The sequence below is a fragment of the Mustela nigripes genome, chromosome 3, assembly GCF_022355385.1.
Source record: "Mustela nigripes isolate SB6536 chromosome 3, MUSNIG.SB6536, whole genome shotgun sequence".
Lineage (NCBI taxonomy): Eukaryota > Metazoa > Chordata > Mammalia > Carnivora > Mustelidae > Mustela > Mustela nigripes.
This window is the reverse complement of record NC_081559.1, coordinates 117900400-117913185: the sequence shown is the minus strand read 5'-3', so window position 1 is coordinate 117913185 and position 12786 is coordinate 117900400. Positions and strand designations below refer to the sequence as shown.

Here is a 12786-nt window from a genome sequence, read left to right as displayed (position 1 = left end):
TCCAAGCATGCACAACGGAAAACCCTCCCGTGCATCACTGTTTGTGGGACTGTGGTTTCTCAGAAACACTTGTGGTGCTTCATTGAGGTTTGAAATACACAAACACATCAGAATGGTTTTCTTGAAATACCTTTTAACAGAGGAACAACGTATTCAAACACAAACCTTTAGCATAAACTTTTGAACATAATTTCTCCTCTATCTCTTCCATTGCGAGCTACTATAGAAATTCAGTGAAGGTTCTATGAATCTTATTTAATCAACCAGGACGAATGTTTCCCAAATGCCTAACACTGTCCTAATCTTTTTGTAACATGTTTTATGTCTTCTCACCATCACCAACAGAAGCCCTTCAACCTTCCAGCTTCTCCCAAAGTGTGGTTGACAGGCCACCTACAATAGAACCACGTGGGCCAACCATTAAAATTCAAATTCCTGGGTCTACCTAAACTGACTGAAATAGAGTATCTGAGGCTGAGGCTTCAGATATGCATAATTACCAATATCCATCCATACATACATACATACATATTACAGAACACAACAGCACACACACACAAAGACTGATGACCATTCTGCCTAGGGCTAATTCAGTATGCTTTGAGATTAAATTCTAAATTTTGTCTCTCTTTCTTTTTTCTCTCTCTCTCACACACACAGCCGTTATATGCTCTTCCAGTTGACTCTGTTACTGTGTAAGATTTTACAGACATAAATTCTATTGTTTATAAGCTTCTAAACATTTGCAAAGAGTCAGAGACATATTTCACCTAGAGATATATACTAAGTGGACATTGGCTGGCAGGGATTCATAGGAAATCTGCAAAAACACATAATAAGCAACGGTCAAGGTATTTCTTTGAATTACATTTCATCCTGGGTAGTACCACAGACCTACTTCTAATATGAAACACATACACAGACATTAATTAAGAGATCATCTGAAAATCTGATTAACACACTGGACCAATGTCACATCTACCTAATGAATAAATCGAACAGTGTTTAGCAGTGCCATAGATCCTTATTTGCACATGGGGAATATTATGATATTAGGAAAAAGTAAAGAAAACTCACCACTTCTTCATGTCTGCATTTTCTCACATTAATTCCATTTATCTGCAGTGAAAAAAAATTATGGTTTCACTTGGCATACTGTGAATTGAATTTATGTATTGGTTGAACATAGAAAATAAGGGTAAAATATATACCTGTAGAATTGCATCTCCAATAAAGAGCAGCCCTGAAAGTTCCGCTGGAAAGGAAGAAGGGTAATGATTATGCACAAACTATTTTCTTCATACAGATGAAAAAGTTTTGTAATTAAGTAAAATAAAAATTAATACAAGGAAAATATTAAATGTTTTATTCAGATAGCATCTTAAAAGATCCACAAGTAATAGGAGTGCAAAAGCAATTGTATGATTCTGCCCACACACTGGAATACCTATTTCCATTTAATCCCATCATTTCAGATCTTACTGTTGCCTAAAACTGGTCACTCTTCTGGATGGATGACAAAATTTTCTCATGTACTTATAATATTAAGGTATCTATGAAAAATTTTCTACCTAAACATTCAATCCATCAGTTATGAGATCAGCTCTAGGTTTCTTTTTGAACATTAGATTATTTTATTGATTTCAGTCATTGAAAAAACTGTTATACATGTTTGGTGTTTTTCTAAATGAAATTTCATGACTAAGTTAAACTGCATACGAGAATTGAAAAAATATGTGTATGAGGAATTGCCTTATTTGATGGGACTTTTTAATCATTAAATGTGTCTCTATGTTTGTATAATTGAAATAATTGAAAAGCTGTGCAGTCCCTAATTTTTCATACAGTCGCATGTTCTTTTGTCTTTCATCCTTGCTTTCCTGTGAAAGAAATCCTTCCTTGGAGTAATAAAGTGATAGAGTTAGGAATCAGACTTGGCCACCTACTCTCTGGTCATGAGGAACCTGGAGCTAGTCAGTCACATGTTAACTTATGGTTCTTTAATATGACCTATTCTTCATTAAGGATGGCTTACAAAGGAACGGGTACTATGTAATTGTCAAAACACTTTACCTCTTTGCTCCTTGGAGATTTTTGAAATGACAACTGGAATATTGTGTTCAGCTCCCCCCTGCAAAGAAAAAAATCATATGTTGTGCTTTTTAATTGCAAAAGTAAAAATTCTGCCTTTAATTAGGAAACTATACATGCTAAGAATAATATGTTAATGGACACCAGATACAATCTAAATAATCTTGTGGAATTTCTCTACTCAGCAGATAGTGCTCCCCAAAATACTTATCTACCTATTTAGAATATACTGTGACATCTAGCAATTAATAACAGTTGACTTTGAAAGCCTGTGCTTTTCAATTAAAGATTGGAAATGCCTTGAATAGGCATTCTTTCCAATGCATAGCGTTGTCCATTGTAGAATTTCTTATTTTGTTTAAATGCCAGATAATTATGTATTTCCATTAACTAGCTAAGTTGCTCTATGTGACCAAGCACAGACCCCTTGGGATGTTAAGTAACTAGAGAGACCTTTACCTGCACAAAATGATATAAAAAATCAGAGTGCATATGCATGTTGGGAAAGGGATCATCTGCATTTCTTTAATTAATATTAGATTTCTCTATGTGTGAAAGCACATGTGGAAGAACATAATAAAATATGCTGGCAAAACACTGTGATAATTCTTCATCTAACTGACCAGATGAGATAAGAGAAAATTTAAAAAAATAATAATAATAAGTAAGTGAGACCTATATGGAAATAAATAATAAATCCTGAAATAAGTGCATAAAAATTCTGTTTAAATATTACAGAGCTGAAACCAACAGTTGAAAAATCAAATAAATTCACTAAAGAATAAAATGTTGGGGTGCCTGGGTGCCTCAGTCAGTTAAGCATCTGGCTTCACCTCAGTCATGATCCCAGGATCCTGGGATGGAGCTCCTATGGGGGAAAAAAAAAAAATCCCTGCTCAACAGGGAGTCTGCTTGTCTCTCTGCCTCTGCCAACCCCCCATTGCTCTTGCTTTGTCTCCTTCTCTCACTCTCCCCCCCAAATAAATAAATAAAATCATAAAAAATTATAAAAAATAATAATAGAAAATAAAATGTCATGTATTAAAGAAGTATAGCAATTTTAACACAAGACAGTTGAAAAGACAATCTAAAATCTACTGGGTTTCTCTATCTTCAAAACACATAAACTTCCTAAAGCTTTTTTTATTTAAGAACAAAAGTTATTTTAGAACCCTATTTTTTCCACGAATGTCAGTTTTTAGTACTGAATTATCAATATACTTAAATATAAGGCGGACAATAGTTTTTGAGAAAAGTAGTAGTAGTCAACATTTTCTTGGCAAGTATTCCTAATTTATTTCCAGAATATTAAAGAAGAAACATAATATTGAAAACTCTCTTCCTCACATTGAAATTCAAACCCAGTGCTAACTCACTTTACTCACTATTTTCTACCAACCAAATACTCACCTACCCACCAGGACTAGCTCTGTGTAAGAGACATGGCTTCTAATTCCACTTTGCCTTTTGGTCAGTATATTCATAACAAGCCCAAATCCTGTTTAAGATGACTTCTCATTTGATCAAAAGATAGTGATTTGTGTCTGATAGTATAATTGAAATTAGTCCTTATTTAGCACACAACAAGCACTGAATACAAGGTAGTTATTATCCTAATTAGTCTATCAATTAAGATTTATGAATAAAATTATATGGCATTAGAGTGGTAAATAAGCTTAACACTAATCTGTTCTAAGACCCTTAGTAGTTACTAGTTACGGTTCCAAGTTCCCAATCCCCTTTTTCTGTTCTATTCTTTCTTTCCCGTTATATTTATCAGTTTCCAACCTCCTATTATCTTTATTCATTTATTATATCTAGTATTCATTTTCATTCATTTTCCCCCATTCCTAAGCAAAATATAAGTTCCAAGAGGGCACTGAATTTTCCTAGTAATTTGTTTCATACATAGATGTAAACCCAGTGCATGGAATAATATCTTTCTTTTTTATCTTTGAAATGTTTATTGATGAATGAACAAATGAATAAATAAAGTCAAAAGCTTTGCCAGGCCCAAAGCTATTGTTGTAAACATACTGAAGAATGATTTTAAGTAGGAGCTAAGAATGTGCAATGAAATTAAATGCCCATGGTTACAGTTAGTTTCTAGAGATACTTGGAGATTGGAAAGGATTTTAAGAATATGTCTCCATTTCTTGGAAGAAAAATCTAGTTAACAGAGACTAATCATCCACCAAAGAAGTTTTAGGTGGTATAAAAAGAAATAAACTCAACCAGATATTTTGTGGTTCAGATATTAGGGGACAGAAAGTGACATTTTTTTATGTCACTTTTTTGGTCACATATTTTTATGTCACATATTTTTTTCTTGTCTGTGTGGCTGTCATCAGAGTGTTTTTCTTTAGCTTTTCACATTTTTCTCTCCTTGCACTACTGAATCCAAAAATTCCTCAGCGCTCAGATTTCTAATGCCAAGTACCATGGCAGGACAGTGGGAAACCTCTCCCTGAGATCTATCTAGGGAAAACAAAAACAAACAAAAAAACAAGATAGCAATTTCTGAGGGCCAGCTCAGTAACTCCATTCCTCCCTCAACACCAGAAAGTTAGAACTATGTTTCAATGACAGACTGAAACTAACCCGTATTTTGTCAAGTTTTTCTTCTATATGTAAAATTTCTCCTGAAATTTGAATGGTTTGAGTCCAAAAGTGGTTTTTTAAATTTCTTAATCAAATTTTTAATCAAAGTAGGAGTTGTGAAAGAATTCTTAAATCAATTGCTAAAGAACAAATTTTTAGACAAAACTCAGGAGATGAAATTGGAACTTAAAATCATAGTACCTTAATTTATTGGATGATTTGTGAGAGCAGTCCAGCTCTATTAAAATTAATAAGATTTAGCTCTCAACCTAAATGGGGAAATGTAAGGTTTTCCAGTCAAGAATCAAACAATGTAACTCATCCTGTTTGAAACAGCTGACAGGCTTCCTACTACACTTAGAATAAAACCCCAGATCCTCAGCAACCCTCTGTCTTAAGGCCTCAACCTGCCTTATGTCTTCATCCCGGATGTTTATCACTGGAACACCAAAGGACATCATTACACACTATCCCCTCTGCCTACATGTTTGTTTGTTTTTTTCTTTTACTCAACCTGGTAAACTCCCACTCAAATTCAGAATTTTAGCTAAAGGATCCCATTTATCAGTGTCTCCTCGCTTGAAGTAATTCACTTCTGTAACACTGAATCCAGGCTATAATTTACATTTATTTACATCACAATTTGATTAATATCTACTTTCCCACTGGATTATAAAGGGCAGGGGGTCAAGACAGAGTTTCCTTTACAGGTACTTCTCCTCAACCTACGATTAGGCCAGCCAGGGTGCAGGCTTGTGGTCAATGTTTAGAGAATAAATGAATTAATTGAGCTCTGTTGTTCCAGTGTAAAATCAAGACTAAGGAAAATGAGGCAACATTCTACAGTGCATCCCAGAAATTATTAAAATATATACCATTCAATGCATAATTAAGTTTACAACTAGCTTTATAGGAACCAGGATATTAATTCTTTTCTGAAGCATTTTAAGACTCCATAAAAGAATTTACCAGTATAACTGAAATTCCACCATATCAAAGCTAGGATGTTCCTAGAACATTGGAAATCTTGCCAGATAAATATTTTTAATTTGATATTTTCATTATCCCAGTTAATCAATCAATCATATTCTGGGCTCTGGGGGGAGATAGAGAGATGTAGGCCCCACCATTATATATCTATTTAGAGCTAGGAAGATATTTGTAAGCAGATAATAACAACACAATAATTAAGGTCAAGAGCCTAATGAACAAATATGGGATAAGTACCTAAAAGAATATAATCTGAAAATATCATGGGAAAATGTCCTTACCTATTTGAGTGCGATGCCTACCTCCTAATATCACTTAGTTTGAATTTGGCACAGATTAATGGTCTCTCCCACATACTGTATAATTTCCTTCATATGAAAGTTCAAAGTAGGAAAATCTATAGAGACTGAAGGTACACAAGTAGTTGCTTAGAGATGAGTTAGGGAGATAAGGAGAGAAGGGAATGATAGCTCAAGGACACGAGGAAGACAAATTGTTCTAAAATGCACACATCTGTGAATATAATAAAAACCATTAACTTGTATACTTTCAGTGGTTAAGTTGTATGATATGTAAATTATATCTCAATAAATTATTTAATTAAAAATGGTCTTTATAATGAAAATTGATCAGTGGTTTTAACTGACTCTTGGGGATTCATCCATAATCTTCAACCTCAGATTTATTACCTGCCTGATATCCTCCTATTTCTATGGTGTAAAGGTATGTATCCATAATGTCTCTGGTGGAAATAGAAGAACAAACTCAAGTAAAAAGAAAGAGAACAGGGTGAGGAGAAGTATATGTAAATGAGGGTGTGTTGTATCACCTACTAATAAATTAAAAGGCAGAAATTTATTTTTTTAAACTTTATTTATTTATTGTCAGAGACAGAGAGAGTGTATAAGTGGGGGGAGCTGCAGGCAGAGGGAGAAGCTCTTCTGAACAAGGAGCTAATGTGAGGCTCAATCCCAGGACCCTGGGATCATTTCTGAGCCAAGGACAGTTGCTGAGCCACCCAAGTGCCCCTAAAATGCAGACATTTACTATAGCTGCTATTAAGACATATATTTTTATTTGGTAAATTTGATGCAAATAATACCAAGTCTTTGATATTAAACTGCTTGCTTGATCCTGGAAATATTGATCTATTTAGTTTAATTTTGAATAAACCAGAATGTAAATAATTTAGAGAGAAAATATTACTTCTTTTCCCAAGTAGAGAGTTTAGAGATAATTTAGTCTGGCTTCTACAGCTACAGAGCATAGTTATTAACAGTAAGGACTATGTCATTTGCTTTATGTGAGTTTAGACCCAGCTCTGCCAGGTACAACAATGGGTAAATTACTTAACCTCTTAGTACCTAACTACATTGCCTATAGAGGGATAGCAATAGTTACCTACTTTGTTCGATACTAAAGGACAAATGAAATTGAATATAAATTACTTAGCATCTGGCATTTAAGGAACAGTTAATAAATACTTGCAATTATTGTTTATAAATGATAACATTTTAATAATTATTACAATTTCATTCTTGATTGCTGCAAAGTTAAAGATTTCATGTAAATACCACCTTTGATTACAAACATTCCCTTAATGGACATAAATGACATAGCATTGTCTGTTGGAAAATAATTCTATGGAACCTTTTCTAATAATAATAATCAAAATACCAGGGGTGCCTGGGTGGCTCAGTGGGCCTTCAGCTCAGGTCATGATCCCAGGGTCCTGGGATCGAGTCCCACATGATCGAGTCCCTGCTGAGCAGAGAGCCTGCTTCCTCCTCTCTCTCTGCCTGCCTCTCTGCCTACTTGTGATCTCTGTATGTCAAATGAATAAATAAAATCTTTAAACAAAACAAAACAAAACAAAACACCCTTTCTCTAAAAAGTGATTTATTAACTGACAATGGCCAGAAGTAGGATTTAATAATATGCAAATATACGGTATTCTATTTTCAAAGATGTGGAAGATCAATAAAAGATAGTGGCTTGCTTTAAGGTGATTATCCATAAGGTGATTCTCATAAGAATGAAGCAAAAATACAAGAACATTAGGTCTTATGTTGCAAAGCCTTGGTGATTATTGGGAATGCAGGTGTGGGAGACCTTTAAGTTATTTGTGGAAATAGTTAAGTTTCAGGATAGTCCAGACAAAAGGGATGAGCCCTTGAAAAAAGATTTTACCAGAAGGCCAGAAGGCAGATGTGGTATGAGGGAAATGGGGGCAGGAGCTGAAGAGCCGGAAATAAAGGACAGAAAAGATCATCGGTATTTTGGAACTCTGGAAAACTAGACAAGGGCCCAGATCAGAATGTCCTGTAAGACAAACGAGTAGATATGCCAGCCAGCCTGATAAATCTGAGAGCTTCAAGGTGTGAAAATCAAAAACAAATGGAGACCAGCCTTGAAAATTCTCTGAGCAGACAAAACCACTTTAGTCAGACAAACAAAGCTTCATTTAGCTTATTTTGCAAGGCTTTCTTGTTTATGCCTCTAGAAATCATAAGTAAAATTTGAAGTACTTCCCAAGGTTGTTATGAGGTAACCACTAACCAGTTGCTTATCATTTAAGAAAATTGTAATTTTATAACCAGTCCCTGTGAAGAATAAATAGTCACTGCCTTCCCACAATGTAAGTTTTTTTATAGCAATCTACCCTGAGTCTCATTCCATGGTTTGGTTTGAGTGCTCTTGCTCTGCAAACTGTCTTTTTGGTGAGTGCGCATAAACTTTCACTAATTACTATTTCAATGATTCCTTATTTTTACTTCTGTAATTTCTGAATTTTTTTTTAATAAAAAGAAGCAGTTTCAGTCTGAGAACAGAGAAAATTATGTGATTATAAGTGGAGAGTTTAGGCATCTTTTTGTTCAGTTTTTGGAGAATGGTATTTTGGAAGTTTAAAAACATAAATAAGGGGGTGCCTGGGTGGCTCAGTGGGCTAAGGCCTCTGCCTTCGGCTCAGGTCATAATCCCAAGGTCCTGGGATCGAGCCCCACATCGGGCTCTCTGCTCAGCAGGGAGCCTGCTTCCCTTCCTCTCTCTGCCTGCCTCTCTGCCTACTTGTGATTTGTCTGTCAAATAAATAAATAAAATCTTAAAAAAAAAAAACGTAAATAAGAAGAGCTTGACATTTTACTGAGTGACAAAAACAAAAACTAATAAGGAAGAAAAAGAAAAACACACACACTGAATTCTGAACGATGTTTAAATTGAGGAAGAATGAATAATGGTGAAAGCCAGGGAAACTCCTAAAGAATTGTCAAAAAAAATCCAAAGTTATGGCAGATGCTAAAAGTGTTCTAAAAAGCAACACAAAGGTAAAAATAGCTTGAATGAGCAAAGCTTTCTGGAAGACAGTGCAAGACTGAGCACAGCGCAGAAAACTCTAGTAGTGCTTCACAACTAAGTTTCTGATCAGAATGTAGGACCATAATTTCTATTTAGGTGTAGGTGCTTGTTGATGAAACACTATTTGATGACAACAGAGGTGTGCATATTGTACCTCCAAATTTCACCTCATTATACCTTGGTTCAGTTGCGCATTTGCTCCTACTTGATTGGCCAACTGCACTGAGAGAACAAAGTAGAAACTAGCAGGAATCCAGGAATAGGCATGCTCTCCAGGGGTTAAAAAGAATCCCTTTCTTTTTAAGGAGCTGAAGACCAAAATTTAGCTAAACCAGAGGATGGGAAGATGGATCAAGATAGTCAGCCTTGTGTGTGGCGGCTCTATTTGTCAGGATACCTGCTTTGAAACGTGGAGCATTAGCACAAGTCTGTCACGTCCCCGCAGGTCCTTGGTTCTGCGTTGGGGGATTTTGTTTTTGTTTGTTTTGTTTTGTTTTGCCCTCCTGTAGAATTCACATAGATGCATAGGTAATTTGCATCTCTACCTTTCCATTATAAAACACACCTGTTATGGGGCACCTGGGTGGCTTAGTCAGTTAAGTGACTGATTCTTGGTTTTAGCTCAGGTCTTTATCTCATGGGTCGTGAGATGGAGCCCTGGGGAGGGCTGTGCGCAGTGGGGAGTCTGCTTGAAGATTCTCTCCCTCTGCCCCTCCCCCCAATTCCTGCACGCAAGTATGCCCATGTGTTCTGTCTCATAAATAAATAAATAAATATTTTAAAACACTCTTGTTATTAAAAAAAATGGGATTTTATGATCTAAAAAATAAATTTGTCTCTGGAGATAAATCTGACTTCTACATTAAATCTCAATGTAACTGATGTCAAAGCTCTTTTTGGGTGCTGTATTCCACATTGGGAGTCTAGTAACTTTGGATATGATTTAAAATATTAATAAATGTGGATTTTCAAAGAAGAGTCTTAGATCTTGTAAGAAAGTTCTAATAATGCAAACCAAAAATTTTCTTAAGGTGAAAAAAGCAAAATTATAGTAAAGAGAAGAAATAAACAAAATTTGAAAGGAAGCTGGGTTACAACTTAAATATATTTTTAGAAATTTAGATCTAATATAATCTTTCATTTTTATTTATGTTTTTCTCTTATTCCTGAAGATTTTTAGGAAATTTGGGGATGGAAACTCTCCTTAACATGTACTACATCATTCTGTCCTTCAAGGGAAGATATCAAATTATAAACACCTAGAATCAGACATACTGACATATGACTACCTCAATCTCTAAGCCACCTTGGACTAAGCCACAAACTTTTATCCCTGAAGTTTTAATATCCCTAAGATATATTGTTTCAATAATAAGGTAGCGAAAATAAAAGAAGGTAAAGGCTCACTTTTATTTTATCGCCGTTATAGGGGAATCTCTGCCTGGAGAATGTTGGGGAATAAGAACATTGTACATGAATAGGCAACATCGAGGCTTAAAGGGCGTTGGTAGCTTCAAGGACATCATTCTAACCACAGTCTATAGCCACTAGGGTACGTTAATAAATAAAGCATTCGAAAGATGCTATGAAAGAAGCCTATGATGTTGACCAACAACTTTAGTAGCACTGACCACCACGTGGGAAAACTGAGGAGTTGCCACCATGCACAGTGATGACAGTGGGAGGAAAGGCCCATGAGCCAAGATTTGTCAGGAGCACAGAGCATGGCCAGTTGGCTTTGACCTGTAACAGCCCATTTTGGAGTGTTTTAGAGTTTTCTGACAGAAAGAAAGAAAGAAAAACATTTTTTTTACACTTTAGTTAAGTTTTTACAAATAATTTTTTAGAAGGTAAAATTGAAATAACATCACTATATGTTCTTAGTATAGTGAAATTCAGGAGCACCTGTAGGAGTCTTCACTATATTGGTTAAAGCCTCTTTAATTGTCCAACAGACAATCTTCCTTCTGTTATCTCCAGTTGAGATATTCCAGGTTTTAATTCAATAATTCTCACTGCAAAATCTCCAGTGTGTGTCAGAAGTGATTATTTAACTGAAGCAAATAAGGATAAGATATATGTTTATATATTTATGTGAATAATTGTATTACTGGCTCAAATTGCTCCAGCAGTAGGTACACAAATAAATACATAAGAAAATAAATAAGGGGGAGGAGTCAAGATGGCGGAGAAGTAGCAGGCTGAGACTACGTCAGCTAGCAGATCAGCTAGAAAGCTTATCTAAAGATTGCAAACAACTACAAATCCACCGGCATATTGAAGAGAAGAAGAACAGCAATTCTAGAAACAGAAAAACAACCACTTTCTGAAATGTAGGACTGGCGGAGAAGTGAATCCAAAGCGACGGGAAGATAGACCCCATGGGGGGGGGGCCTGGCTCCCAGGAAGTGGTGGAGCAATGGAGCTCAAAATCAGGACTTTTAAAAGTCTGTTCCACTGAGGGACATCGCTCCAGAGGCTAAACCGGGGGGAAGCCCATGCGGGGTCCGCGTGGCCTCAAGGTCCCGCAGGGTCACAGAAGGATTGGGGGTGTCTGAGTGTCGCAGAGCTTGTGGGTATTGGAACGGGAAAGCTGGCTACAGAGACAGAGCCGACAGTGAGCTCACAGCTCGGTGTTACCTTGAACCGGTCGCAGGCTTGGTGAGCTCAGAGCGCAGCTGGAGGTCGGGCAGACGGTAGTTACTGGGCGCTGTTCTCTGAGGGCACACTGAGGAGTGGGGCCCCAGGCTCTCGGCTCCTCTGGGCCAGAGACCAGGAGGCTGCCATTTGTATTCCCGTCCTCTGGAACTCTACTGAAAGCTCTCAGGGAATAAAAGCTCCTGAAAGCAAACCTGAGCGGATTACTCAGCCTGGCCCCTGGTAAGGGTGGTGCAATTCGCATAGGGCAAAGACACTTGAGAATCACTACACCAGGCCCATCCCCCAGAAGATCAACAAGAAATCCAGCCAAGACCAAGTTCACCTACCAAGGAGAGCAGTTTCAATGCCAAGGAGAGCAGCAGAATTCCAGAGGAGGAGAAAGCAAAGCACGGAACTCATGGCTTTCTCCCTATGATTCTTTAGTCATGCAGTAAATTTAATTTTTTTTTCTTTTTCATTTTTTTCTCTTATTATGCTAACATTTTTTAACTTTTACACTTTTCTTTTTTAACGTTTTTTAACTAGTTTATCCAATATATATATTTTTTCTTTTTTATATTTTTCTTAATTGTTTTCTTTTTTTTTAATTCTTTTCTTTTATTTTTTTTTCTTTTTTCTTTTTTTTTTTTTATCGTTCTTCATTTTTGAACATCTTTTTATCCGCTTTCTCCCCACTCACGATTTTGGATCTCTTCTAATTTGGTTAAAGCATATTTCCCTGGGGTTGTTGCCACCCTTTTAGTATTTTACTTGCTCCTTCATATACTCTTATCTGGACAAAATGACAAGATGAAAAATTCAACACAAAAAAAAGAATAAGAGGTAGTAGTGAAGGCTAGGGACCTAATCAATACAGACATTGGTAATATGTCAGATCTAGAGTTCAGAATGACAATTCTCAAGGTTCTAGCGGGGCTCGAAAAAGACATGCAAGATATTAGAGAAACCCTCTCGAAAGATATAAAAGCCCTTTCTGGAGAAATAAAAGAACTAAAATCTAACCAAGTTGAAATCAAAAAAGCTATTAATGAGGTGCAAACAGAAATGGAGGCTCTCACTGCTAGGATAAATGAGGCAGAAGAAAGA

General features: G+C 36.2%; 1 protein-coding gene across 1 annotated transcript in view; it reads right to left on the bottom strand.

Moving 5' to 3' along the window:
- SNTG1 (syntrophin gamma 1) overlaps nucleotides 1–12786 on the bottom strand; it is a 383856-nt gene that overhangs the window by 294664 nt on the left and 76406 nt on the right. Inside the window, exons 4-6 of the mRNA XM_059392846.1 lie at nucleotides 2074–2131; nucleotides 1212–1255; nucleotides 1078–1119 (exon numbers count right to left, since the gene is read on the bottom strand). Of these exons, the coding sequence (XP_059248829.1) occupies nucleotides 1078–1119; nucleotides 1212–1255; nucleotides 2074–2131 (144 nt within the window). The remainder of the gene's footprint in view (nucleotides 1–1077; nucleotides 1120–1211; nucleotides 1256–2073; nucleotides 2132–12786) is intronic.